Genomic DNA, 26,779 nt, shown 5'->3' on the forward strand with positions numbered 1-26,779 from the left:
GCATTTCCCCCAGAATCGCAAGTTTCAAACCTCAACACCACCGCTAACATCACCATATCGAGTCAGTGCATTCCCGCTCTCCGACAGCTCAAGCCACGACCATCTCTAGTCGGCACTAGGATGAGGTTATTTACGAAACCACGGAACCGACACCTTGGGATACGGCCCGGATGAGAGATTTACGTCCAAGACTCGTTGGTCTATGATCATGGAAGAAGATTGACCACAAGATGTTGCTGTCATAGTATGAGCTAGACGCCATTTACGACAGATATACGAAAAATGCAGGAACAGAATTGGGCATGACCTAAATCAAATCGACCAAGACAGAAACAACGACATTGTCGTAGATCTAATGATCTGTCAAGGGTTCTTTCATCATAACCGTCCCAACTTGTTCACCTGATCCGTCGATCATCGCACCAAAATAAAGTCAAAGCAATCGTTTTTGTCAGTCTCCAGCCGATACTCTTGGCCGATACACACGCACACATGAGACCCTGACTAGGGGAGGAAAGAAAACTATAGACCTAAAGCCTAAAGGATAAAAATACTTAGGTAAATCTAGCCTAAACTTGGGGACCTCTTTGCCAAGTTTATTTTGACACCCTATCATAAGGTCCAGTGTTTTCTTGCCCCCTGAGGCCTGACAACTGTCATTGCGGCGCACGCCTTCAACGTCAAGATGGGGACCCTTCACGACAAACGCGGACAAATCAGACGCAGGTACCAGGAACCAAGAACGGACATTTTGGGCAATGTCTCGGTCATGGCTGGTCTGCCGTGCTCGTGGCATTTATTCTAGGGTCTAAAATGTCTAGTCCCAAGGCCCCGGAATGCAGATGCCAGGCCATACCATACTCGATCCAGATGCATTCCACCCAAAACCATCCGCTTCACGGGCCACATTCCACATTAAGCTCTCCAGCATGGCTTCACTTAGCTCCAGGCTTGCCCAGAATGCCATGCTATGGATCTCGAAGTGCCTGGACAATAGCATTTGCCCTCGATCCGGAACACCCAGCCCGCCTCTTACAATGCATGGTTGCTACTCCCATTGTCTTGAAATATGAGGTCCGGCCCCCCGTTCTCCTGATACATCTTCATCTCACGATCACAACTATTTCTCCCCTACCCATCATTCACGATGAAATTCAGCACGGTTTCCTTTCTCCTCCTCGCCGGCTGTAGTACGGGTATTCCTCATGAAATCCGTGGCGATGTCTACGAGGTGAAGAATCCGTTCTCACCCAACGCCGTTGATCCAGAAGTTGAAGGAGTAAAGGGTCTGCAAAAAAGGGCAATAGACCCCAGGGGAGACCAAGCCCTCGCGGCACGTGGCGACGTGTACGAGGTTAAGAATCCCTTCTCACCTAATGCTGTCGACCCTGAGGTTGAAGGTGTGAAGGGTTTACAGGACCGGGACATAAAACCCAGGGATGTATCCGACAACGATCCTTTAATGGCACGCGGAGATATCTATGAGGTCAAGAATCCTTTTTCACCCAACGCTGTTGATCCGGAGGTTGAAGGAGTTAAAGGCCTGCAAAAGCGGGACATTGATCCCGAGGAACAAGAAGAGGAGGAACTTGGCAAGACATTGCGAGGCCGAGCTATCGATCATGAGAATGATCCCGAGTCGGCTCACCTCAAGCCTAGGGCCGGTGGAGAAAAGGTCAAGATGGACCAACTCACCAACACGCGTTACAAGAAGCCTCATGCCGAGATTGCCCTCATCGCGGCATACAACAAATACCATAAGCCTTTACCCCCGAAGCTTAAGAAGATTGCTCAACATGAGGCTGCGCTCATCAACAATAAGCTTGGTAAGTCTTGTCACTCGGACTAATGAACACGACTAACACTTGTCAGGAATGAAGGGTACTGCTTCAGCAACACCGCCTCAGTACTACGATTCACAGTATGTAGTTCCTGTCAAGATTGGTACTCCAGCTCAACAAACATACCTGAACTTTGATACTGGCTCATCTGATCTGTAAGTTGCCTGTCTTTGGTCAAGAAAGGAGCATTGCTAATTGTCGCAGCTGGGTGTTTTCTACAGACACATATCAACCTGACCAAGCTGGTCATATTCTCTACAAGCCAGACAAGTCATCAACTTCCAAGAGACTAAACGGTCAGACTTGGAGTATTAAATATGGCGATGGCACTGGTGCCAGTGGCATTGTCTATACCGACAAGGTCCAGGTTGGAAAGACGTATGTCAACAAGCAGGCCGTTGAGTCTGCTACTGAAGTCTCGGATGGCATCGCCGCAGACAAGTTTTCGCATGGCATCATGGGTCTGGCCATGTCAAGCCTGAACACTGTCCGACCTACAGCTCAAAAAACCTACTTCCAGAACGTGCAGGACAATCTAGCAGTTCCAGTCTTTACGGCCAATCTGCAGAAGGGCAAGGCTGGAAACTACAACTTTGGCTACATCGACCAGAGCGAGTACTACGGAAGTATTCAGTTCGCCAAGGTCAAGAAGGACAGTCCTTGGTGGCAGCTCAACATTGAGGGTTTCCGTGTCGCTCAGGGCGCACCATGGCACAAATACAACTACTCAGCTATCGTCGATACCGGCACCACACTCCTTCTTCTGCCCAGCTACCTGGTGAACTTCTACTACAAAAAGGTTAAGGGCGCCTACGTCGACCAAGACTACGGTGTCTGGGTGTTCCCCTGCTCAGCGAAGCTCCCCAGCTTCTACTTTGGCTTCGGCAGCTACCGCGGCAAAGTCCCCGGAAACTACATCAACTACGGCCGTCTCACCACCACTGTCTGCTACGGTGGCATTCAGAGCTCCGACGGTATTGGATTCGCCATTCTGGGCGACATCCTCCTCAAGGCGCAGTTCGTCGTCTTCGACCTCAAGGGTCAGCGTGTTGGATTCGCCAACAAACTCACAGTCAGTTCATAAGGCCATTTCATCGAAACATTGTTTTTTGTGACCCTCATTCACTACATACATCCTTAGCTAGACTACTATATTTTTCCTAGAGTCGAGAAATCATCATTGTTTTTCTTGGTTTGCTGCATTGGGAAGCGTGGGCGTTCTTGTTGGGGTAAATCGGTGCCTGCATTTACTACCGTATAGCTCAGAGTTTAATAAAAAGCCGACCAGGCCTTTTTCGTATGTATTTGCATTTTCAAAAATGAAATAAACTCCATCGACATTCCGCATTTGTCATGTTTGCCCCTGGCTGGCTTGTCGATGGAATTCGATTATTCAGCTGCCGGATATTGAGTGAGCAATGTGGATCGTGGACCAACAAGGATCCTTGGCATTTGTTGATAATGGGAGTATATTGTTCTTACAAATACAATAAGAAAATCGGAATAACTTCATGTTGTCGGAGTTTAACATGGAGATAGAGGAATTGCTTACACCCAACGCCAAGGCTATTCGTTCACCCCGCGTTGAGGCTCCGCCAAGATGCAGATCCAGCCTCATTCTCGTCCTATTCACGACGTAATCATCATGCAGCGCAGAATTACACTATAGCCTAAAATACTACTACTTCTTCTAAATATGACGCCCGATACGCCTCTCGAACTCTCCATCGAGAACTTGCAAGCCCTCAATCGTCTCAACGATCCATCCATACCAGTACCTATGACGCCCCAAAACATCCTCATCCTCGGCGCCGGGGAACTAGGCCTCTCTATCCTGGAAGCCCTGACCGCGCACCCTAAGCGTCAACGATATTCCGTTCTTCTGCGTCAAGCAACCCTTGACTCTGCTGCTCCTGAGAAGAAGAAACTAGTCCAGCACATTCGCGCCCTCAACGCAGGATTTGAAGCAGCTGATGTCGTCAACGCAAGCGTTGAAGAGCTAGCGTCCATCTTTGAGAAATACGACGTTGTTGTTTCGTGTAATGGCATGGGCTTACCGTCTGGAACGCAGCTCAAGCTTTCAGACGCTGTGCTTAAAGCGGGCGTTAAGAGATACTTTCCATGGCAGTTTGGGATGGACTATGATATTATCGGGGAGGGAAGTTCACAGGACTTGTTTGATGAGCAGTTACAAGTTCGGAAGAAATTGAGAGCCCAGAAGGACGTTGATTGGACGATTGTATCGACTGGGCTGTTCATGAGCTTCCTGTTCCTCCCAGACTTTGGGGTCGTTGATCTCGGGAATAAGATCGTCAGAGCACTCGGAAGCTGGGACAACAGAATCACCCTGACAACACCAACTGACATCGGGCGCGTCACAGCAGATATAGTCCTCGATCCACGGGGTATATCGCATCAGGTCGTGTACACAGCGGGAGATACTATATCCTACGGCGAACTGGCAGATCTACTAGATGAGCATTTTGACACAAAGTTCAAGCGCGAGGTGTGGGATCTGGAGGAGTTGAAGAGGCAGATGGAGAGGGAGCCGAGCACGATGGTCAAGTATAGGGATACGTTTGCGCAGGGCCGTGGGGTTGCGTGGGATAAGAGTGGGAGTGTTAATGAGGAGAGGGGGATTGAGGTGGTTGATGTGAGGAAGTATCTTGAGGGAATGGATGTCAAGTCAGATGAGTGAGTGATGGTTGCTCTGGGTTGCGTTGGTGAGTGTTACCCTACGGTTATGTGAGTGTCTGCTTTGGGCGTTACACATTCACCTTGTGTGCCTTGATCAAGGGTAGTAGCGGTTAGAGAAAATGCAATATTGGACTGGAGCTGAAATGCAGTCCATCACAAGATTTGAGAGCAATGTCGACATACAGTGAGTTACAGTGTAATTGAACGTTGTACAGCCTCCGGCACGTCCGTCCAGCCGCCGTAACATCCGGGTGTTATCGGGATATCCTCATTGGGGAAATGTCTTAGCACCCCATAAACAAGCTCCTCCAACGGGAACCGTCTTATCTTGCACCGTGATCCTATCTCATCGTTATCGTTGGTTAACCCAGTTTCTCGAAACCGAAAACAGCTCCACGGTGATCAAACGCTTTCGTCGTCACCCGCATTGAGCCCCTACCCAGTAACATCAGACTGTGATTCCCTGTCTTGATCCATGCATTTTTGGTCATCGGGCACAACTCATTCAAGAAAAGAACCTTGGTAGAATACACTTCCTTCTAGGCAGCTCTAGGTATCAATGCACTATAACCACAGCGACTCTATACCTCCAAGATGACGACACCCTCTTCGTTCTGCTTATCGTCATGAGTCCTACGTCCACCCGCCAATCAGGACCGCATCACACGGACGTTGCCTGTCAATCAAACCCATCATGCGCCTCGCCATGCGCTGTGCCTCGTCGATAAGGCTTCCCCAACAATGGAAAGCCCCCAAGGCCTTGTCTTATTCGCTGCGCCACCTCGGTTATCTTGGCCTGGCCTTGTAAGACGCGCCCGGATCAAGCAAGCAATGCAAAATGAGTCACGTCACACAACTAGGACTAGGCCGAGGCAGCACTGTACTTGTTGTTGCTCATAGTAACAAAGATGAGACAAAGGCCCGTACTCCGTAGTCGTAATGTAATACAGTGTAAGAGCCTAGTCTAGGTTGGTAGTACGCCATCCGCAGTCCATATGACTCCTCCGGCGGCCAATCACGACGATATCGCCCCGGATGAGATGATATCGTATTAATACACCCTCCAGCCTTCGACTCTTCCAGATACCTCTTTCATATTCCCTAATCTCGCGCCCTTTAGCGTTCAAGCACGCAACTTTGCGCCTTTCTTGACAACATAACATCTTTACTCACAACATAGTATCCTTCACTTGTACAAACCCCTTGTTCATCTAACCTACTTATAATACGCCCCCCAGAACATCCATCATGGACATCTTACTCAACAGCTCTGGGGATCTTCCAGCTGCAAAGCACTTTCCTATCAATCCTCCCAGCACAATAAAGACCCGCGCCCACACAAGTCGAAACCACTTCGTCCGCGCCACAGCAAAGCGCCAGTCCCAACACAAAGGCGCCAACCTGTGCCGCGAGACCGGGTTTCCCTGCACGACTTCAAATTTCGGAGAGACGCACTGTCTGCGCTGTGGACAACAGGATAGTACCAACACAAACGGAGGCGCGCGCCGTCCCCAACTCGAAAAGATTTTGCATTACGAGATCTCGACGGGGAATTTGCAGCGTGCGAATCCACGATGGACACACGTCCATCGGAACCGCATCGCCCGGAAACATGACCACTCCAGTCTTGGTGGTTCTTCCGATGAGGTCGAGGGGAGAGATCTAGCCAACAGCAGGATCTCTCTGCCTGTCGACCGCTTTCGTCTCGTGAGGAGGCCTACGCTTGAGAGGGAGGAGGCATTCCGTGATGCTTCCACTGCGAGGGGGAATGTGTACCTTGGACGAAAGATGCCCATGACAGAGGATGATGAAATCGCTGAGCTGTATCGCATGGGCCTACTGTACGATGACGAGCAGGTTAGGGGCGAGGGCTTCAGTCTTGACAGTATCAAGCACGAAGAACCCACCTACTCCATCCGCCCAGCCAAGCAGTCCCGCAAGAAGCGTGCCCAGAGCTTCAGCTTCAACCAGCCCCTTCATCTTGATCTCTCCTTCACAGATCTCGGCGGTTCCCAGGCCATCGCCCAGATCCTGTCTTCCTCCGACGACACAGCCCCCTCTGCCACACCATCACGCACATTTGCTCCTCTGCGCGTGATATACGAACTCGACGGTTCAAACCCCTCCTTCGACGTTGATACGTCTCAACCCCCCGATTTGATTTCAGATTATGACTGTGTTTCAGACAGTGAACTCGATGATTTACCCTCTCAGCGGGAATTTCTAGATAGTGCAGCTACGCCTGGTTCGGAGACGTGGGTGGTGCTAGGTGACGACTCGTAGCAGGTCCGAACTCGGAATACGCAAACTGCAGATTTGTGGTTCTGAGCAAAGATAGCGATGGGAGAGCCTCATCGTCGGACTGGTCCTCATTAAACTTGGCGCTGCTTGGGATGTCTCTTGAACTGGGGTGAGGCGCTGGTGCTCGCAGAAATGCTTGAGCATCGCGATGGAGTTACTTGTTATGGGTAGCGACCTGCTTGCATAGTCGAAGCGAGTGCTGTTTTTGTTTTGGACTGGTCCTACGGGACTTGGAAATTGTTATTTATATAGCGCAATTGATGGTTCAGACTTGTCTGGACTTGTACTATACCCTCAAACTTTTGATCGATAGATGCGTTCTCTGTGATGATTGATGATACGATGTCTTGAGATGTCATGGCAGCCTACCGTGATTTAGGACTGAGAAGTTGTTCGCTGTGTGTGATCTCTGCTATCTGCATTTCTACTTGATTATCCAGCATGACATCCAGCCCTTAGGTATTCAGCCTGATCTTGTGGTATAGTAGACCACCGTAGACAAAAATGGGGTTATGTTTGCGACTGTGACTTTTTTTATTGTAGTTGTTCGTTCAGTGCATGCCGCTCATCCGTATACACGGCTAATCAGCTCATGAATGCAAGTTCATCACCAACATCACCAACAAGGACCTCCCAAAAGTCCCTGATCTAGTTGAATTTACCAGCAATAAGTCCTTAAAGAGAGAATGCTTCGAAGAGATTGATGGCTAGTATCTCATTGTAGCTACGTATGCCTGTGCTGACGTTGACACTAACTCTTTGCCTTCGAACTCTTGCGCGTCATCCATTGGCGACACAACCAACGACGTTGAGTTGAGCCACAACGAATGATCTTTAATGACAATAGCCTGAGTACAGATGGAGATTTCGTGCATCAAGTCAGCGGCACCTTTTTTTCATCCAACCTCTAGATGGTTCCGCCCCATCATCAAAGTCTCCGACCGGAGATATTCAGGATCTCTCCGCTGAGAGTATATAAGCCAAAGAGCAACCATATCATATACTCTAATCAAAACAACATAGTTCTTAGTCTCTCCCATTGCTCGTATAATCGCAATGTCATCCAAGCTCTACGACGTCCTCATCATCGGCGGCGGCCCAGGTGGTCTTGCTATGGCATCCGCCCTCGCTCGCCAAGTCTACACAGCGCTCATCCTCGACTCAGGCGTATATCGCAACGCACCTACAAAACACATGCACAACGTTCTCGGCTTCGATCACGTTGAACCATCTGTTTTCCGCAACAAAGCCCGTGAAGATCTTGAGAAGCGATATGAAAGCATCGAGTTCAAGTCCACAACCATCGCAACCGTTCGCAAAACAGATGCGGGTGTGTTTGAAGCGGTTGATCAAGATGGCAATGTCTATCAGGGAAAGAAACTCGGCTTAGGTACTGGGGTGAAGGATCTTGTGGAGGAGCAGCCCAAGGGTTATGCTGAATGCTGGGGAAAGGGAATGTGAGTGAGCTTCCGGAGCTGTGAACGTACCTTGCTAATTCTGAAGTTTCCATTGTCTTTACTGCCATGGCTTTGAGGAGCGAGGAGCAGATAGTGTGGGCGTCTTTGCAGGTGGCATGGTCTCCAGCGCCGACATGCTCGCCCACGTAACTCCCATGGCCAAGCGCCTCTCCCAGTCCGTAACAATCTACACCAACGGCGATACCTCTCTCCCCTCAACCATAAAGACAAAAGTGCACAGTAGCAAAGTGCACTACGACGCCCGAAAAATCGCATCCTTCGCTCTCATCAACGGTGGCCCTGCTGTTAAAATCACATTTGACGACGGCTCCTCCAAGACCGAAGGCTTCGTAGTAAGTCATCCTAATGTTGCACAAGCAGCACCGTTTGCGGAACAGATGGGACTGGAGAAGACGGTAACGGGTGAGATTGAGGTTAGTGTGCCGATGAACGAGACTAGTGTGAAAGGCTGTTTTGCATTTGGCGATGCTGCGACGGTCATGAGGAGTGCTTTACAGGCGATGCATATGGGCGGTTTTGCAGCTGTTGGGATGGCGATGCAATTGCAGCATGAGTTGGATGAGAAGGATGAGCTGTGAGATGTAAGATGTATTTCAAATAGATCCATGCTTGTTATTTGTCAATCTGCCTATATGCTAATGCAGCTGGCCCGCCCTATTGCTATTGGTCACTTGTCGTCTTTTTGTCATCTTCCGTTTGGGCTATTGTACGAGACAAGACTCAAGACATACATGTTCTCGACTCAGACCCTGCCCCGTCATAGAGCAATTAAAAAAAAAGACGCCTGAACCCGTTTTATTATGCTCTTCCATTCGCCGCTAGAACAAAAAGCCCCCGTACCGGTCGGTGTGTCTGTCTCAGTTGAGACTTATGACTATCACAATGCAAGGGATGGAGCCGTTCGGCATGACTTCACCTCTCAGCTACATTGGCCACCAAGATCTGCTAATCTTGGTAAGCTACTCGTCATTTCTGCAAGCGGACATAAGTTGAAAAGAAGTCTGAGGGTCAATTGAGTTTGTTGCAAGGTTTACAATCAACAAATGGTCCCCGATGACATGACACTGCACCTATCACGTCAAGAGGCTCTGCAAGGGGGGGGAAGATTAATCACTTACACCGAGTATTACGAACTTGGACCGATTGGCCGTGATTGAACACATGTTATTTTGCCAAGATGGATACATCGGATAGTTCGTTTCTACCGAGTGAAGATCTTAATAGATGACCCGTTGCGTAGCGTCCGTGGGTATAGAATTAATTCTCCGCTAGTGCCTTGAGTGCCGTGCTACTCCGTACTGTAGCATAATAAACATTCTGCTACTCCTCTGTGCCGAACCTAACAAACCTTCAAGATAAGTAGAAGTTTATTCAGGAGGTATTAGATTGCACTGACCGATCATGGACGGACGACTCGGACCTCTTCTCTCATGTGGAGTAAGATCGAAGATGATATCTACAAGGATGGGATGTAATGTAATGTATATGCAAGAAGAAACACAAATTAGTATATGCAGCTAAGCTCTGCAGGACCGGTCAGCGGATGAAGGAGAAATTTGTAATTAAGACATGCATATCCTCTTCATATAAAGATGATCACTTCCGAGGCTTTAGATTATCTCTCTATCTTTACTTAAGGTACCTAGTCTCAGACCAAAACAGTTGCCTCCTTAGACAGTCGTCATCATGATCAAGTCTTTGGCCCTCTTCACCCTCATCACCGCCGCCTCGGCGCGAAAGTGCACAAACATTACCGTTCCCGTGTCACTGACTTCTCAAAATGCTGTTTTCACTATTGAGGCGCCGTTGACGGGCATTGATGTTACAAGCCTTGCTGTCAATCTCGCCCGACAGAGTGCGCCACCATATCCTGAACAGGTGCAGAAGGGTGTAAGTAACACACTCACTCAATAGTTTGATACAAGCTTACGGTGTTAGTTTACTACTGTCTCGGGTGACTATGAACTCGCCGCTACATACTGCGAACCCGATGCCGGTCCTGGAAAGGAACTTCAGATCATGACGCACGGCATTGGCTTCGATAGAAGTTACTGGGACTTTCCTTACAACAACTACAACTACAGCTATGTCGCACGAGCGGTCGATGAGCATGGCTACTCGACTCTTACCTGGGACCGTCTTGGAGTCGGTGCTTCTTCCAAGGGTGACCCATTGAACGAGATTCAAGTCTTCCTCGAGATTGCAGCTCTCAAGGCCCTCACTACCAAAGCGCGTGAAGGATCTCTTGGGGTAGGATGCAAGCATTCCAAGGTCATTCACTTGGGACACTCGTTTGGTTCGGTGATTACATATGCGCTTGCGAATGAGAGCCCTGAACTCACTGATGCTATTGTCTTGACGGGCTTCTCACAGGCGACTGCTTATTTGTCGCTATTCGCAGTTGGAAGTAACTTTGTTCCTATTACTGCTACACCTCTGGCCGATAAATACCCCGCTGGGTATGTCGGAGTGTCGTCTACAGTGGGCATTCAGATCAACTTCTTTGCAGAGGGCGACTTTGACCCCAAGATGCTGGAAGTGGCCTATGAGAAGGGCCAGCCTGTTTCGCCTGGTGAGCTTCTTACTTTGGGAGCACCAGCGGGGAAGAATAACACATACACTGGCCCAGTCCAGATCGTGACTGGCTGTAAGTTGACCTTGCTCCTTATGAAACGACAAATACTAATTGTTGCAGCACGGGATGTTCCTTTCTGCGGTGATAACTGCTACTCTACTATCAGCGTAGACGAGAAGCTGCCCTCGTTGCTCGACATCTCGAGGAAGTTCTTTACACAAGCTTCTCGATTCAACACAACTGTTGTGCCGGGTGCAGGTCATGGACTGAACTTTGGATACTCACACACTGTCACATACGATTCTATTCTCGAGTTTCTTTCAGAGTTGGCTTGATGCCGCTTCACCTTCTTTCGCGTATTATTCTTTCAATATCTATCTATTGTACATAGTCTACCTTGCACCTAATACATTTCGCTATCTTTCAAACGGACCATTATTTCATCCGTCAAATTCCCATCTCAAACCTCCATAAGCTCATTATCCAGTTTTGTTTTGCCTGCAGAAGCCGTTGTCAGCCGTGACCCCACACTGGAGACCCCGTAACGGGCAGGCGATTAGTGAATGCAGCCACTGGAGCTACCTAATTTGTGAACTGCACCTCCGTCATGACCAAGAATCCGAGGTCCATAGCGGGGTTGTTCAAATCTCCCCTCCATCTTTGTTCTTGTTCTTTTCAAGCAACAACACGTACTCTCTCTAAAAATACTGCAAGATCAGCTCGACGAAGCCTGTACACGGAAGTGCGACGTCTGAACCTGATATCATCCACGCGACCGCGTTTCTTATCACAAACACCCCACGCTAGAGCTGTCACCATGGTCGCTGAAGACTACGAGGCTGTCCTCAAGGGCAAATACCCAGGCAAAGACCATGCCAAACGAGTCGTGGACCTCATCCGAAAGGATGTGCCCTATGCCAATGGCATTCTATACCTCGAGAGTCAAGTCACTCGAATGATGGAAGATAGCGACGAGCCCGAGCCCTTCCGGTGCGTATCCCACCTTATCTCCAAGACACCGTCTAATCTTTTGATCTTGCAGTCAGCGCCGATACTTCTACTACCTCACCGGGTGCAACCTCCCCGATTGCGCTTTCGTCTACGACATCCAATCCGCGAAATCCACACTCTTCATCCCTCCCATCAACCCCGACGATGTCATCTGGTCCGGTCTCCCCGTCAGCATCGACGAGGCCCTCGCGCAATACGATGTCGACGAAGTCAAACTCACCACTGAGCTCAACGCTACTCTCGCACACCTCGGATCCGAGAACCCCAAGTCCTCCGCCTTTGCCATCGCGAACCAAGTCTCCGACCATGTCTCCTTCATTGGCTTCGACAACAAAAACTTTAATGTGTTGAAGACCGCTATCGAGACCTCGCGAGTGGTCAAGGACGAGTTCGAGATCGCTATGCTTCGAAAGGCGAACTATATCTCTGGCATTGGACATCGCGCTGCATTTGCGAGGGCCAAGACTGCCAAGAATGAGCAGGAGTTTGAGGCGGCGTTCAAGGAAAGATGCTATTCTTATGGTATCAAGAAGATGTCGTATGATCCTATTGCTGCTGCTGGAAGAGCTGCTGCTACGCTTCACTACGTCCCAAACAATGCGCCTCTGGAGGGCAAGCTCAACCTGTTGCTGGATGCTGGCGGTGAGTGGAACAACTACGCTGCCGATATTGTGAGTACATGAGATCTTGGGTTGGATTGAGCTGACCGTTTAGACACGAACGTTCCCTCTCTCGGGCAAGTTCTCCAAGGAGTCTCGCCACATCTACGAGACGGTCCTTAAGATGCAAAAGGAGTGTATTTCCGTTCTCAAGGAGGGTGTTGTCTGGGACGATGTTCACCTGCTCGCCCACAAGATCGCCATCGACGGCCTCCTCGAAGCTGGCGTTCTCAAGGGCGACAAGGATGAGATCCTCAAGGCTCGCACAAGCGCTGCTTTCCTCCCCCACGGTCTGGGTCACTATCTTGGCATGGACACCCACGACACCGGCGGTAACCCCAACTTTGGCGACAAGGACAAACTGTTCCGCTACCTACGCGTGCGGGGCACTCTCCCCAGCGGCAGCGTTGTCACTGTCGAGCCTGGTGTAAGTGACATTCACAGCATATTTCACAGGGTGCTGACATTTCTAGATTTACTTCTGCAAGTTCATTATCGATCCTTACCTCGAGGACCCCGTGCACAGCAAATTCATCGACAAGGACGTTCTGGACAAGTACTGGGATGTCGGTGGAGTTCGGTAAGTTATGGCTCTGGTGGCCACCGTCGCGCTATCGAAGCAATTTGCTAACCGGTATTTGATAGCATCGAGGATAACATCCTCATCACCAAGACTGGCTCTGAGAACCTGACTGATGTGCCAAGGGAAGCTGATGAGATGGAGGCCCTTGTTTCTGCAAGTTAGAGTGAAGCGAGCCCCAACACAATAAATAAGCTTATTTGAGAGGTGATCATTAGACAATAAATGTTCTATAAATATCATCCCCGCGATTTTATTGATATTTAATCTTTTATCCTGGTTTTGATGTCGAAACACTCGTAGAAACACTCTTTGTCTGAATACTGTGTGCAATCTAAACCCCTGACCATCCACACGGTGCAATTTCTTGGCCACCCAACACGTATGTTCTCATCTTCTGCATACCTTCCTCTCCCTTTTGAACCTCAAACCAAACCACCCTCTTTATTATCTACTACTCTCAGTGACGAAAATGAATCCGTATTTCCCCCCAACTCCAGACGCAGAGAAATGGTCCGACCCGAATTACTACACGCGACCAGCCCCCGTCGCACCGCCAACTCCGTCCCCGCCCCCGGAATACAGTGCCTACCGCCCCGAGTTCGGCGCCGGCCTAGCACCGCCTCCGCCTCCGCGGCCTCTGCGCCCGGTCCGCTCGGCGACGAATCTCACGGGTGCTCATGCACCGCAGCAGTCAGGGTTTTTGGACCCGAGGGGAAATTATCAGGTTGATTTTGTGGTTGATGAGATTCCAAGTCCGACCTCGTTATCCCCGGCGCCTCTGAGTCCTGCGCCGTCAAATGAGATTAGAAGAGTCAAGAGCTCATCTGCTCTATCAGCGAGGTTGGACGCTCAAGAAGATAAACCGAAGGATTCGTCGAAATGGAAAGCTGCACTTGGAGAAGCGCAGTATTTCGCTGGCGGTCTTATAAGTCACCCGGCAGAGTCAAACAAGCATTTTAGCATCATTCGGCATTCTCACGCTCTAATCTGGTATAGAGGTCCAGCGACTTCAGTACCCATCACCATCCTCTCAGATGAGCCTCTCCCGCCAACGAGGACGGTGTGGTTGCAGCAGAAGGGATATTCAGGAAACATGGGAATGACCCTCAAAGCAATGATGAGAACGACAGGGACTTGGATCGACGTCACGTCCGCGACAAAAACAGGCGTGGAACATATCGCCGAGGCAGAAGAACGTGGTATACAGCGCGATTTCAAGCGTTTCGTCAAGAAAGCCTCTGGGCGTATGAAGAAACACCTCCCGAGAGAAACACACATCATTCGTATCCCTGCTGCAGCAACAGATGGTTACTTCCGCCTCGTTCTCTGCTCCAACGCCGACGGCAAGAAAGTCCTCTGCGGGAGTCCCGTATTCCGCATCGCCAGCACATCAACCGACGTGAGCACCGTTCGCGGGTCAAGTCTAAGCACTATGCCTTTGGAGATGGGCATCAAAGTCGCTAGCACGATTGGTTCACAGGTAGCAAAGAAGTACACCGGCGTCGCAGGTGCCGTCGTCGAACAGGGGGCCAAGAGACTCACGCCTGCGAACGCTACTATCAAGAAAGTCGCTACGAAAGCGTATCACGGGAGTGGCATTGGGAATGCGGTTAGTGAGAGCTGGAAGAATGGTAAGGCGGGACGGTATGATCCGTTGATATCGGGAGAGGCGATGGAGCCGTTGACGATACTTGGGAGTGACGAGGGGCCTGAAGCGCCGTTTCCGTTCAAGTTTGCGGGCAAGGTCGTTCGAGGGACGGGGATAGCAACTCGTGAGCTGGGAATACCGACGGCGAATTTGAGCGAGGTTGGTGATGAGGTCAAGATGAGAATGGGCGGTGTCTTTGCAGCGTGGGCGCGCGTCCTGCCACCCAAAGAAAGCGAAGATTTCGACGATGACTGGCACGAAGCAATCGTCACCATCGCCCCCCTCCGCAACGCTCCCCCAGGCGTCGTTCTTCGTAACAAAGTAACGGTGCACATCCTGCATGACTTCTCCGACACGCTCTTCTTCGACCTGCGCATGAAGATAATGCTAATGGGGCACTTGCACCCGTCTTCCCCGAATCTCAGCAACGAAGCTTTTCTAGAAGAGCACACGCGCGATGTGATGACCACGACAGCGAGTCTGGGGCGGGAGAATTGGGGTCCAGAAGTTTCTGTGTCGGCGGTCAGGGCTGTGAAGAGCGAGAAGGGGTTTAAGGAGAGGTTGGGGGATGCGACGGGGATGGTACAGAGTCAGATGGATAGGATACCGAAGCACTGGGTTGGAGTTAGGAGTGAGGCTGGGGTTTTGAGGGATCATGTTTATGGCAATGGAGGGTTGTGGGTTGAGAGGTGATGAGGCATAGAGGATATAAGTAATGTTAATAAAAGAGCGTGTTTATCAAAGGAGGCTTCTTTGCATTGTGTTTAGGGTTGAGAGGGTAAAGGTTTGAAGAAGTCAGGCTCGTCTCAAAGCAAGGGAGCTGGTGTAGATTGAGGCAGCTCCTTCAAGGGGACTTGCAATGAAGACAACTCACAATACATGCAGGATACATTTCGATACGGGAACAACAGATAAGACTAACAAGCTCGTGTGAGCAACTTGTGACTTGACAAAGAGCTAAGTCAAGGAGAAGCATCAGCTGCATCTCAGACAACGCTCACTACCAGCAGCTGAAGGACCAGCTCTTTGCCTGGACGTCACTATCATCCCAAGCAGCTGAGTAAAGCTTCCTGTGCAGACAGCGAGCTTGTCGCCACTATCTCTAGTTAACGACGACGTTGTCAGGCGCAGAGCCTCTTCCATCGAACGGCCAAGACACCCCCCGTGATACTTCGCTCGCTTACCTAGATCTCATATCATAGTAGAAAGTCTCGGCTCGTACTTCCCATGACATATGACCATGACGTCTCCCATCATCAAACTCTCGCGGCATCCGCGGATCTCTTCAAAAACACCATCATGATCAGATCGTGAGTTTTCTAGTTGAAGTTATCTCCTCCCTCACCAAATGTCCCTTTCAAAGGTCCCTTACACCCCCCGGAACCGCATACAAGGATGCCATCACACTCCCAGGACCCTGAAATCAAGAACCCTTGAAGCTATCGCGCAATTCCCGTGTTCCAGAATGCCATGCACATCTCGGACTTCGACCGCGCTTTGCTCTGGGTGTGCAGTTATCACGAACGAAGCCACTGGCAAATCCCAGCGCTAGAACGAAACCTCGGTCGTCAAAATCATGCCGTTGTGACGAAAGCCCAGGCACGTGGAAGCATCATATCATATCACTCGCAGCTCCCAAAGTTTTCTCCTACGTAAAAACACAATCAGACCACCCTGCCAAGCATACCGGGATGTCATGTGATATCACAAAATCCCAAGTGAATAGGACGGGTGGCTGAGATCTTCGTGATGCAGGGTCCTGGGTGTATGTTCTGCACGTCGTAGAATAGAAAGTCTCACATGGTGGGATTGACGGGGGTTTTTGTGTCATGGTGTTTTCATGATATGATGGTTTAGTGTAGATGGCGGAAGGCATGGAACTCAGGATCTGTGGGGGCAAACCCAGGGTCTCGGTAGCAAGGAGGCGTTCTAGAGCGTTATCTGTCAGCGGGAGGGGAGACGGAGTGTTCGGCATTTTGATAAGTCAATTCAAAGAACAGGGGACGGGATCAGATCATGGAAATGGCCGTTCATTCATCAATCTATGTACTTAGCGTCGCCCAAGCCATCGGCGTAGATGTACCCCTGTGCTGCTTGTTTTATCTGACGTTTTGTGCATAAGTTCGCAATGCATCGCTTATCTGCAAATGTTCATGTGGTGGTGGTTGGCATGCGCTCTTAGTAGCGAGGGTTGCTTCCGTAGCTCTGGCCTTGCCCGTACCCTTGGTTCTGTTGGTAGCCTTGAGATTGCTGGTAACCCTGATTCTGATAACCCTCATTCTGCTGGTACCCCCCCGAGTGACTTGACTGATGTTGTGGCGGCGGAGGGTACTGGTCAGGGCGGTACTCTTGATGCGGCTGCTGTTGCTGAGGTCGATACTCGTCCTGAGGCCGGTAGTTGTCCTGATGTTGAGGTCTGTAGTCCTGCTGGGACTGGTGCTGTGGTCGATAATCGCCCTGTTGCCCTTGAGGTCGATACTCGTCGTGCCCTTGAGGTCTGTAGTCTTGACTCTGCTGGGGTCTGTAGTCCTGTTCCTGGGGAGGCCTGTAATCGTGACTCTGCTGCGGTCTGTAGTCCTGGCTCTGCTGGTGATCAGGTCGATTATCCCCAAACTGCGAAGGAGGATTGTACGGCTGCTGATATCCCCCTCCATGTTGTTCCAATGGTCGATCATAACCTCCCTGACCCGACGAATATCCTCCCTGTCCTCCCTGTGAAGCCGGAACAGGCGCATTCGAACCACCGAGATTCGCTTGAGCCGGCGCACCAACACTAACACCCTCATTCCCAATATCATCCGGCACCGAGATCTTAACCTTGGGCAGATACTTCTGCACCTTCATCTCCACCATATTCTGCACAAACACCCAGCTCTGCCTCTCAAACTTCCTATGCCCGCCATTAACAACCCCCAAAATGCTCTCCCTCAGCGTCTCCTGGACCTTTCTCACCAGCCCTCTAATCTTGTTCACCAGCTTCGCCTTGATATCATCCCCAAACCCTCTATCCGCTGAGTGACCTGGTCCCGCATCGCGGTCGAGCTGTGTATCGAAGGGATTTCCGCCGAGGATCTTCTCGAGAGGACGCTGGAATTGGTCGGGTAGTAATTCGAAGAGCTGCTTCTCAATACCGCCGAGAATCTTGCGGAACTCGAGACGGACTTCTCTGTGGACTCTTGCGATACCTGTGCTGAGCTTGTCGCTTATGACTTTTGAGAAACCGCCGCTCTCACCATCAGCGCGTTCGCCATCACGATCTCCATCGCCAAACCCTCTCGCTGAACCCTCGTTGGACTTTTTACTCCCAAATAATCCTCCAATTCCCTTGACGAGATCCTTGACCTGATCTTCAATCTCGCCCTTGACACCATCGCCTAAATCCTTGGTGCTCGTGTTTCCTCGTAGCCAGCGCTTGATGTGGTCGAGAGCAATGCGTGTGAACTGCTCTGCGATCGGGGCATGTTGCTCGCGGAGTTTGGCGCCGACTTGTTCTTTGATCTCGGGACTGATCATGCGTGCTTTTTCCTCGGGGTTTCGTGCAGCGTCTTTGACAGTGTTGCTGATCACACCCAGTAGACCATCGAGTTCAAAGCCTTGACTTCCTCCTCGGCCGTTGTTGTTCTCAAGATGGTCCTGCACCGCGTCAAAAGCAGCGGACAAGAACCCCTTGGCACCACCTCCACCCCGCGACGTCTCCCCTCCCCTCGGTCTCGTATTCTGCCCACCGGCTCTCCCCTCCGTGATATCGAAGATATCCCGTAAATCATCCCCGGCCTCATCAGTAATCTTTGTAAAACTCCTCGTTAACTTAGCCAACTCATCCGCAAACGGCAGACTCTGTCCACCGTAGGCATCAGGCGCATCATCCTTGAGATCGAACGGACTTCGTGACGAGGAATCTTTATCTTTGTTGAAGAGCGATCGGAAAGCGTCGACGACTTTATCTTCGAGACAGTCGATGGTCTTTTGCTGAAAGGTCTCGAGCTCGGAGGTGATGCGGGGTTGGATCTGGGGCGCGAGGGAGTCGACGTATTCGTCTACTTTTTTGAAGAGGACTTCTGGGACGCCGCGGGAGGACATTTTGGAAGAAGACAGAAACAGAAGTGAAGATGGAGGAGGAAGCTAAGGTTAAGGTTGTTTCGGCTGAGGGTAGAGAGTTCGTTAGTGAGGGAGGGGTCCTGAAGCTGAGGGGAGCTGAGCTGGCAGAGCTGAGTTGGCATGTGACGTCAGCTCTTGTGGTCCACTTTCATGCAGATGAGTCAATCAGTGTAAGTCAATAAATCTCTAATATAAACAATAACAATAGAAATGAAGTAAATCCATATCTAACCCAATCAATTGAACATCCAGTTTACTCTCAAACGTAGCGTCCCTTCCTCTCAACCTTCATGGCCTTCGGCTTCTTCCCCTTCGGCTCAACAACAACCCAATCCTTCACCTTGGCCTCACCGACCGCCAACGCCATTAACTGCTCATCCGTACAGCTCAGCGGCGCATCTCTAACAAAGCACGTATTCACCGGCGACTCAGGAACCTTGTTCCTCACATCCCTCACACTCTTGCGTCCCTTGGTCTTGTACCCCACATGCTTCCTCAAATCAACCTCCCCAGTCGCCAAGTCCCTCCGCGACATGACTCTGTTGAAGATCACGGACAGCGCCTCGGGTTGATAACCTGCTACACCGTGTCCTGACTCAAAAATCCGTGAGAATGATACGTTACCGTGCTCGCGGACGAAACCAGCTGTGTAGGAACAGTTCGTCTTGATGGGGGTGTATCCAGCGGAGCGGAACTCAGAAGCAGAGGGGAAATTTAGTGAAAGACTGATGTTTTCACCGCCGTACCCTTTGACAATTAGCAATCACCCTTAGTCAAACTCTGGGAGAACATACAAGGACAGCGATAGTCGCGGTCAGCGTATATCAACGCAACGTTAACACCCCGCTCAATAACCCTCTCCACAGCATGAAGACTCCCAATCATGATATCACCCGTCTGTCCCAACCACACTTTACCAATATTGTTGACTCCCGTGGTAAAGTTAAGCGGAACACCGAGATCGCGTTGGACCCAAGGCTGGTTGAAGAAGTTCTCAATGTAAGGCTTTGGGAAGAGCGTGATGTTGGAGTGCGTGATGTCAAAAGGCGATCGCTAGCAGAAGTCAGTAAGTAAGGACGTAAATGATGGTGATGGGGGCCATACATCAGAGGTAGCCTGATAAGTCCCCTGAATCCCAAAGAAGCACAGGTTCGTCGCTGCAAGACAAGCTTCATTCACAGTCTCGTTATTCCCAAATCTCTCAGGATCGCCCTCTGCCACGAGAGCGCGACACTTATCTGTCAACGCATAACAGCCCGTCTCCGGTTCCTCAATCTTCTCTAGCATACCCTTGTACGTCTTATCGTCAAAGAACTGAAGACCGTAGTTATTATGGTGACCATAATGAGCATACCCCTTCGCCATAGCACGTGCGTCAATGCCAGGTTCTTGAAGACCTAGAGTTGCCAGGTTAAGAATCGTAGCGTTTGCAAAGGTCGGTTTGGACTCGGAGATGAGGGTGTTTTGGTCCTGGAAATAGGCGAAGTAGTTGGGGCCGTAGAAGCCGCCGTACTGAACATGTTAGCGGTAGTAAGTAAGGGCTGTGGGGAGACTTACAGATGATGTCCAAAGGGATATCTCATCATTCTTGGTCTGCCACTCCGGAAACCTAAATCAATATCAGCAATGCATCAACAACTCTACCGGCAAAACATACTCATTGAACCAAACCTGCGCAAAAGCCCACATCGTCCTAGCACCGCTCATCGTCGTCTTCGGCACAGTCTCCAACTCCCCCGAGTCAAAAGTAGCTTGCAAAAACGTCCCATTCGTCGTGGGCACCTTTCCCCCCTTCACTGGTGTAAACGTCTGCGTGAGGGTGTCGAATGTCCCATTCACTAGATCAACGTACGAAAATCCCGTTCCCAGAGGCTGGTCAATGTACAGCATGTTGACGTGCTTGTTCCATGATATGTCATTCAGGGTCGTTGAGTTGGAGTCGGCGTTTACGGAGCAGGGGAAGCCGTTTGTGTTGTCGAAGGAGGATGAGCCAGGACCGCCGCCTATGTAGATTGATGTTGGGGCTGTGGATGGGTTGTTTCGAGCCTCTGTGGTCTGTCAGTATATAACATTGCATGATATTGGGTAGGGTGTCGTACCGAAGTACCAGAAGAAGAGATGGGCTCTCTGCTTCTCATCCCAATGCTGAAAGTCAGGCAGTAGACTCTTTGGAAGTGATACATAGCCGCTGTAAGCATTGACACCCTCGGTAGTCTCGCAAACAGAAGTCTGTTTACTTATTAGTCACTCCATCGTCTAACACCGTTGAGAGGCTTCAAGCTTTACCTTCTTGTACGAAATCTCGGCGCCATTGAACAACTTGGACGACACGACTTCCAGACCCTTTGGCGCAGCCACCCATTCTTGAGCCGCCACCAACGACACAAACGCCAAACCGAAACTCTTCGAAAGCCTCATTGCGAACTAGTAGAGCCAACAGAAATAGAAGAGTGTATGAGATGAATGATACTCCTCCTCTTTCCCAGCGATCTACTCACGCTCTTATATCCTCCCATCGCTCAATCCCAGAACATTGATCAACGCTTCATTTCGCCAATCCCTCATCATCAAAGAGGCTCAGACTCCATGAAACACTGCATCACTGCTCTCAATTGAGTATACCACAACCATGTTTGGCGACCGGGCCAATCACCGCTCACGATACCCCAGAAGGAAGAGAACAATATAATGCACTGATGACTCTGCGGCCCACTGGTTCATACTGATTTAGGAGTGTTTGCTTACGGCCAGGGCATTGTCTGTAAGGCTGAACAAAGGATGGAGCTGTTTGTTGGCGAGCTGGCCAATCACGAACCCTTGTTGAGCTTACGGTGCGTGGCTTGGATGCTTGCCAGACAATTTCTCCGGAATGAGGAATGGATATTCGGTCTGGAGTACGAAAAGAGACTCGATTGAAGTTTACTGTCATGTCGGCAGAAGTTAAAATTGGATATCACTATGTATGGACCACTTCAACCTCGTCATGGATGTCAATAACAACAAGCCCATTGACGACCCTCTCACCAAACTCCAGCTTCATCACCCTTCATCATCAGCGTCAATCACAGCATTCACATCACAGCATGAGATAAAAGTCAGAGGTGCAAATGATTCTCTTGAGCTGTACCTGCATTGCATTCTGGCAGCTTTGTAGTGTATAGTATAATTTATATTTGTTCTGACCCAACTCCTTTCCTCCCTTCCAAACACAATCCGTCGCATTGCATTCCGTTCATCGGAAGGCAAACTTTTTTAAATCCATTCCCAATTGTCCTGTCCATTCGCCATTATACAGTCTTCGCATTCAATCAAGTCATCGTTTAGGCATTCGCCTCGGAGACATTCGTGACATGCGTAAAACCAGGCTTCGCTCAACTATCCGCAGACGTAAAGATAAAACACAATGGTCTGTCTCATCACACGCAAAACCCGCATTAAAGCATGTCTCGGTCCGTTCAACGGCGAGAAGCAAGCATTGGGGTTGAGCGGTGACGATGGCCAGAAAGTTCCGATTAAAAAAACAAGAGTAAAACAAGCAGGTGATATTGCGCGAGAGCAAACGAGGAAATCAGAACTCGCAGTTAAACGTGGCTCCCAAACTCCGATGCGGATGCCCGGCTCGCCATGCCAGGCTAGCACAAGTCCAATACCGTAAACGCCAAACAATTGTGGCCGTCAGCCGTGAAAGCATTCCCAGTGACACTATGTCAAAAGGATGTGCTGTTTCAGATCAAACAGCCGAGGTAGAGTAGTGATGTTGGGCCGACAAACACAATGTTGTCTCGTCCCATAAGTGTTGAAGGGTTATTAGATATCAAGATAGTGATGCAACCTTGTGTTGCTCTTGTTGTGTTGCTGGTGGATGTGAACAGTCCAACCTCATTCCACGGTCGCCGGTACGACTCTATCCTCGGATCGCCGTAGCAGCATGTCCATCAGACCAGGGAAACCTATCCATCATCTGTTGCTGGACATGGTACGACAAATCGTTGGAGGGTGTAGCATCAAACGACACGAAGGCGGGCGAAGCCGACCTAGCCGTGGCTGAAGGTCTCGGTGAAGGCGAAGTACTGTTGGCACGGAACGCATCCTTTGGTGTCGAAGCACCCGAAGGAGGGCTCATGGCGCCGTGCAGCTGAAGGGTATGGTGAGCTGCGGGTCCGGCGTGATGGGCATTTCCGTTCGGGCTTCCCAGTGAGGTGGTGTAGCTGCGGCGATGGTGATTTCCGCCGGCAGCACCGTCGAAGCGGGCACCGCTGAGTGTACCGTCCTTCATGTCAGGACTCGACTGTTTTGATCCAAACTGCAACACGAACAACTGTTAGTAACCGACTCTTTCATTTTGCTTCTGTGTCGCCGTGCCATCCCGTAGGCCTTGGAGACTGATGCTAAGTTTCTGGTGGATCAGGGATGGGCGACGGGCACCAGAAGCGATGGGTGAAACAGGGCGAACTTCGGGGGCACGTACAAAGCAGTACTTGTTGACCAACTCTTCGTATGAAGAGCTGGAGATGGTCGAGTTGGGAGAGGTAGCTCCGTTGGTAGACTGGCTCTTAGCGTTGGTGGCAGGCTCAGGGACAGTGAGGGCGGGCTTGGGAGTCCGGACATTGGCCTTCATGTAAAGTCCATCCTTATCCTGAGAGGCCTCCTTGTCCTTCGCGGCCTGGACAGCAGCACTCAAGGAAGCGCCAAAGTCGTAACGGTTAGAGAAGGCAAGTCCGCTAGGCGAGCCGAAATCCTTGGAGAGGTTATCGCTAGCAAGGTTGCCAGCCGACTTGGACTTGAGACGGAGACCGCCAGTGCTGTTCTCAGACTCGCCGAGATACTCGTGGATGGGCTGGTCAAAGTTCAGCTTAGCATCGTCACCAAAGTCACTAAAGCCAGCAGGCATTGACTTGGGTCGGGGGACATTGGCGCTGCTGGTGCGTCGGCTGCTCCGGGGAAGGCCATTAGCGGGTCGGGAAGAAGCGCCCTGGAAGTTATTCTTCCCGTTCATGGGCAGATGCTTCTTTCGGAAGTCGACCTGGAAGTTAGAGCTGCTGTTGTTGTCCCAGTACTCCTGTCCATTGACGGTATAGCGGATGCAGAGGAAGAGGGTCTTTGACTCGAGGTTGGCCGTGTCAGCAAGCTTGATGGAAAAGGTAAAGCGATCATGACCCAGCGGCGTTTCCCGGGGGCGGATTTCGTGGCTGTAGTCAGCGGCAACCTCCGAGGTGGTCTTCCAGTAATCCAGAGTGAAACGGCAGGTAACGGCCTTGGAGAAGGCGATGTTGGCGACAGCCACAGAACCCAGAAGGGACTTCTGATCGGCCGAGAGCCAAACCTTTTCCAGTCGAACGGGCGACGACTTACGTGCGGCTGAGTCGTGAGGGAAGTTTGTGGTAAGGATCTCCCACTCAAAAGGAGGGGTGCGGACAGTCTGCTTGCCATTGCCAGGGAAGGGATACTCGGTATCACTCTCGTAGCTGTCAATTGGCGAAGATCCAGCACTCACAGCCAGAGGTCGGTCCACTTGCAAGAAGTGTCGGACGTGCTCGAGGTGTGAATCAAAGTGAACAGCCTTGGAGAAGATGGGGGTACCGGGCATGCTTGAGGGGCGTCTTCGGGAAGAAGGACGGAGGGCAGGTCGGACTAGCTCACCAGACTTCTTTCGCACCATCTGAGGCTTCTTAAGCAGGTCCTCGTCAGATTCCTCCTCTGATACTGATATCGAGTTGTCGTTTGACTTGGAGATGCCAGCGTTTGGCTCAGTGGCTGATCGAACGTGTCCCATCTTACGGCCCTTTGCGAGATCGCCTAGTGCGCTTGTGCTGAAGCTGAGATGTACAGCATCCTTGCGGCGGAGCTGCAGATGTTCTGTGCTGTCCTGATGCTTCAATTGTGATCGTGGAGATGATGAACGTTGCATGGGGATCTGGCTGACAGCGTCCCGCAGAGCCTTGTCAAGCTTTCGTCCTCGAATTTGTGGTTCTTGCTCCTCGTCGTCGCTACCGGAGGAAGCAGAATCAGGTGGCGAGATGATGGCACCCATGGGCATTGTGCGTTCGTCTGTGACGGGTGGTGGTGATTGTCTCACGCTTGAAGTCACAGCTGTGCCCATGCTCTTAAGATCCTCCGATGTTCCCTGCGGTGTCAGCGTCCCTGTCGATCCATCGCTGAGGGCTGAAGCTGAAGGTGTTCGTCGATGCTTTGTAAGATATGAAGCAGATCGCGGAAGGCTAGGTCTCGGACTCGATTGTAGCGACGACCGCCGACTCGCTACGGGCGACGCGGAGGCTGACGAAGCGGGAGATCGATGTGAGGGTGGCGTGTAAGGCATTCCCAAGGTGGGTTGTGTGGTGATTAGAGGGAGAAGGGGGAAGGAGAGGAGGAGGTTATTCCGTGGAAGCCGTTTGCCAGGAACTTCGCTTCACCACGTGGAGGATAAAGTAAAAGAAGTAACCCAGGTAAATAATAGAGGTTTTCGAGATGAGAGGCTCTCTTCTCGTGATGGAGAGAGATTCAAGGGCAGTTGCGCGGGATGCGCTACAGCGAGAAGTGGTTTTTCCTTTTCTCTTTCTCTTAGCGTATGCGATGAAGATCAAGGCAGGCGCACAAGGTGATCGAGATCAGGTCTAATAATGGGGAAGGCACTGATTAGCATGGTTAAGAAACAGGGAATTTTTGTGGCGATGCATAATTAGACGAAGAAACGTGGGAAAAGATAAGAGCTGATTGATGGGAGACAATCAATAGTAAAAGGGTTTTCACAGGCTATTAATGAAAAGTAAAAAATGAAGAATGACGATTGTTGCGATGGAATGACAATAAGAGGACGAGCGAAACAATAGGACAGTGCTGTGCTGAGGTCCAGGTGCATCCACAGGGGGAGTACAGTGAGTGCAATGATGGTGGTTTCAGTGGGCGGGCGATAAGGTACAGTGCACTACTTACACGATGAAATTGATCAATGCGCACCCCAACAAAAAATAAGCAGGCAAACTGATACGACTCGAGAGAAACAAATGCTCTGGCAATATTCCAGCAACAGAGCAGATAGAATTCCACGAAAGGCACAGTTCGGCAATTGGCGGTGGTTGGGTTGATGGTATCACAGTGAAGTGATACAGCAGATGAGGATCCGTTCAACGTGAGCGTGAAGAGTCGTCGTCGTCGGATTAGGAGGCTCGTTGAGATGATGAAGATGGCGATGAGGATGAGGACGATGGCGACATGAAACAAGAAACCAACAAAGACAAGAATCAATCAATGAACCAACAGTGAAAAAACAAAATACAATGAAAAAAGAGGCTGCTGATATCAAAGACTTGAGGAGGAAGTCTGTTGAAGTAAAGTCAGTCAGTCAGTCGGTAGTCATAAACTCGTCGACAGCAATCAGAGCTGGTGGAGATGCTGAAGGGAATCGAGGATAAGAGTGCTGCGGGGAGCAGGTGGTTTTGAGTCTTGCGCTGCAGGCGAATTGATTGAAGTGAACACCCCCAAGGACAAGCCAAGCCCACCCAGGTCCCAATTAAAAAACCAAGGTACAAAACTCTTTTCTACGCTGCCTTGGCCCCGTCAAGAGGTGTGAGGGCAGCACCGGGGCCCGGCCTGAGCGGCATGGGACTAGAGGCTAGCGAGCTACAAGGTTGAGAGCCGCGTAGGCATGGGCCGTCTGGTGGTGGTTGTGGTTTGGTTTCTTTGGGATGGTGGTGGGTGTTAATGGGCAGGGATGAGCAGTGGGCAGGATTTGAGTTGCAGGCCAGGGGTGGGCTAACGAGTTTTTGGTTGGGATGGGCTAGGGAGTGGATGGTAGGGTCAATGATAGAGGGAGGGGTGGCATCATGTTCTGTCTGTCTGTTGTGCACTTACGAGATATCTGTTCTGTTACAGTAATCTTATCCGTACT

General features: G+C 50.6%; 10 protein-coding genes; 7 read left to right on the top strand and 3 right to left on the bottom strand.

The window, feature by feature from the left end:
- Positions 1 to 1,147: 1,147 nt before the first annotated feature.
- FFUJ_03512 (probable aspartic proteinase precursor) lies at positions 1,148 to 2,925 on the top strand (the record flags this gene model as incomplete). XM_023575368.1 has 3 exons in its annotated part: positions 1,148 to 1,826; positions 1,873 to 1,996; positions 2,046 to 2,925. 3 exons carry the CDS (start codon positions 1,148 to 1,150, stop codon positions 2,923 to 2,925), a joined length of 1,683 nt encoding a protein of 560 aa, XP_023428559.1.
- A 612-nt stretch (positions 2,926 to 3,537) lies between these two features.
- On the top strand, positions 3,538 to 4,539 carry FFUJ_03513 (related to NmrA-like family protein; the record flags this gene model as incomplete). The annotated part of the gene is made up of 1 exon (XM_023575369.1): positions 3,538 to 4,539. The coding sequence occupies one exon, from the start codon at positions 3,538 to 3,540 to the stop codon at positions 4,537 to 4,539; it is 1,002 nt and encodes a 333-aa protein (XP_023428560.1).
- Positions 4,540 to 5,786: 1,247 nt separating this feature from the next.
- Positions 5,787 to 6,821, top strand: FFUJ_03514 (uncharacterized protein; the record flags this gene model as incomplete). Its single annotated transcript, XM_023575370.1, has 1 exon — positions 5,787 to 6,821. The coding sequence occupies one exon, from the start codon at positions 5,787 to 5,789 to the stop codon at positions 6,819 to 6,821; it is 1,035 nt and encodes a 344-aa protein (XP_023428561.1).
- A 1,074-nt stretch (positions 6,822 to 7,895) lies between these two features.
- On the top strand, positions 7,896 to 8,895 carry FFUJ_03515 (related to thioredoxin reductase; the record flags this gene model as incomplete). XM_023575371.1 has 2 exons in its annotated part: positions 7,896 to 8,296; positions 8,343 to 8,895. 2 exons carry the CDS (start codon positions 7,896 to 7,898, stop codon positions 8,893 to 8,895), a joined length of 954 nt encoding a protein of 317 aa, XP_023428562.1.
- Positions 8,896 to 10,003: 1,108 nt separating this feature from the next.
- FFUJ_03516 (uncharacterized protein) lies at positions 10,004 to 11,227 on the top strand (the record flags this gene model as incomplete). XM_023575372.1 has 3 exons in its annotated part: positions 10,004 to 10,207; positions 10,256 to 10,964; positions 11,013 to 11,227. The coding sequence occupies 3 exons, from the start codon at positions 10,004 to 10,006 to the stop codon at positions 11,225 to 11,227; spliced, it is 1,128 nt and encodes a 375-aa protein (XP_023428563.1).
- A 482-nt stretch (positions 11,228 to 11,709) lies between these two features.
- Positions 11,710 to 13,307, top strand: FFUJ_03517 (probable prolidase (Xaa-Pro dipeptidase); the record flags this gene model as incomplete). XM_023575374.1 has 5 exons in its annotated part: positions 11,710 to 11,882; positions 11,935 to 12,574; positions 12,618 to 12,989; positions 13,036 to 13,142; positions 13,208 to 13,307. The coding sequence occupies 5 exons, from the start codon at positions 11,710 to 11,712 to the stop codon at positions 13,305 to 13,307; spliced, it is 1,392 nt and encodes a 463-aa protein (XP_023428564.1).
- A 307-nt stretch (positions 13,308 to 13,614) lies between these two features.
- Positions 13,615 to 15,486, top strand: FFUJ_03518 (uncharacterized protein; the record flags this gene model as incomplete). Its single annotated transcript, XM_023575375.1, has 1 exon — positions 13,615 to 15,486. The coding sequence occupies one exon, from the start codon at positions 13,615 to 13,617 to the stop codon at positions 15,484 to 15,486; it is 1,872 nt and encodes a 623-aa protein (XP_023428565.1).
- Positions 15,487 to 16,971: 1,485 nt separating this feature from the next.
- FFUJ_03519 (uncharacterized protein) lies at positions 16,972 to 18,873 on the bottom strand (the record flags this gene model as incomplete). Its single annotated transcript, XM_023575376.1, has 1 exon — positions 16,972 to 18,873. One exon carries the CDS (start codon positions 18,871 to 18,873, stop codon positions 16,972 to 16,974), a length of 1,902 nt encoding a protein of 633 aa, XP_023428754.1.
- Positions 18,874 to 19,150: 277 nt separating this feature from the next.
- FFUJ_03520 (related to serine-type carboxypeptidase Z precursor) lies at positions 19,151 to 21,309 on the bottom strand (the record flags this gene model as incomplete). XM_023575377.1 has 7 exons in its annotated part: positions 19,151 to 19,638; positions 19,686 to 19,944; positions 19,996 to 20,403; positions 20,449 to 20,500; positions 20,549 to 20,939; positions 20,991 to 21,120; positions 21,178 to 21,309. 7 exons carry the CDS (start codon positions 21,307 to 21,309, stop codon positions 19,151 to 19,153), a joined length of 1,860 nt encoding a protein of 619 aa, XP_023428566.1.
- A 1,486-nt stretch (positions 21,310 to 22,795) lies between these two features.
- Positions 22,796 to 25,210, bottom strand: FFUJ_03521 (related to GIP2 Glc7p-interacting protein; the record flags this gene model as incomplete). XM_023575378.1 has 2 exons in its annotated part: positions 22,796 to 23,194; positions 23,360 to 25,210. 2 exons carry the CDS (start codon positions 25,208 to 25,210, stop codon positions 22,796 to 22,798), a joined length of 2,250 nt encoding a protein of 749 aa, XP_023428567.1.
- Positions 25,211 to 26,779: the final 1,569 nt, after the last annotated feature.

Source organism: Fusarium fujikuroi, chromosome FFUJ_chr03 (genome assembly GCF_900079805.1).
Source record: "Fusarium fujikuroi IMI 58289 draft genome, chromosome FFUJ_chr03".
Classification (NCBI taxonomy): domain Eukaryota; kingdom Fungi; phylum Ascomycota; class Sordariomycetes; order Hypocreales; family Nectriaceae; genus Fusarium; species Fusarium fujikuroi.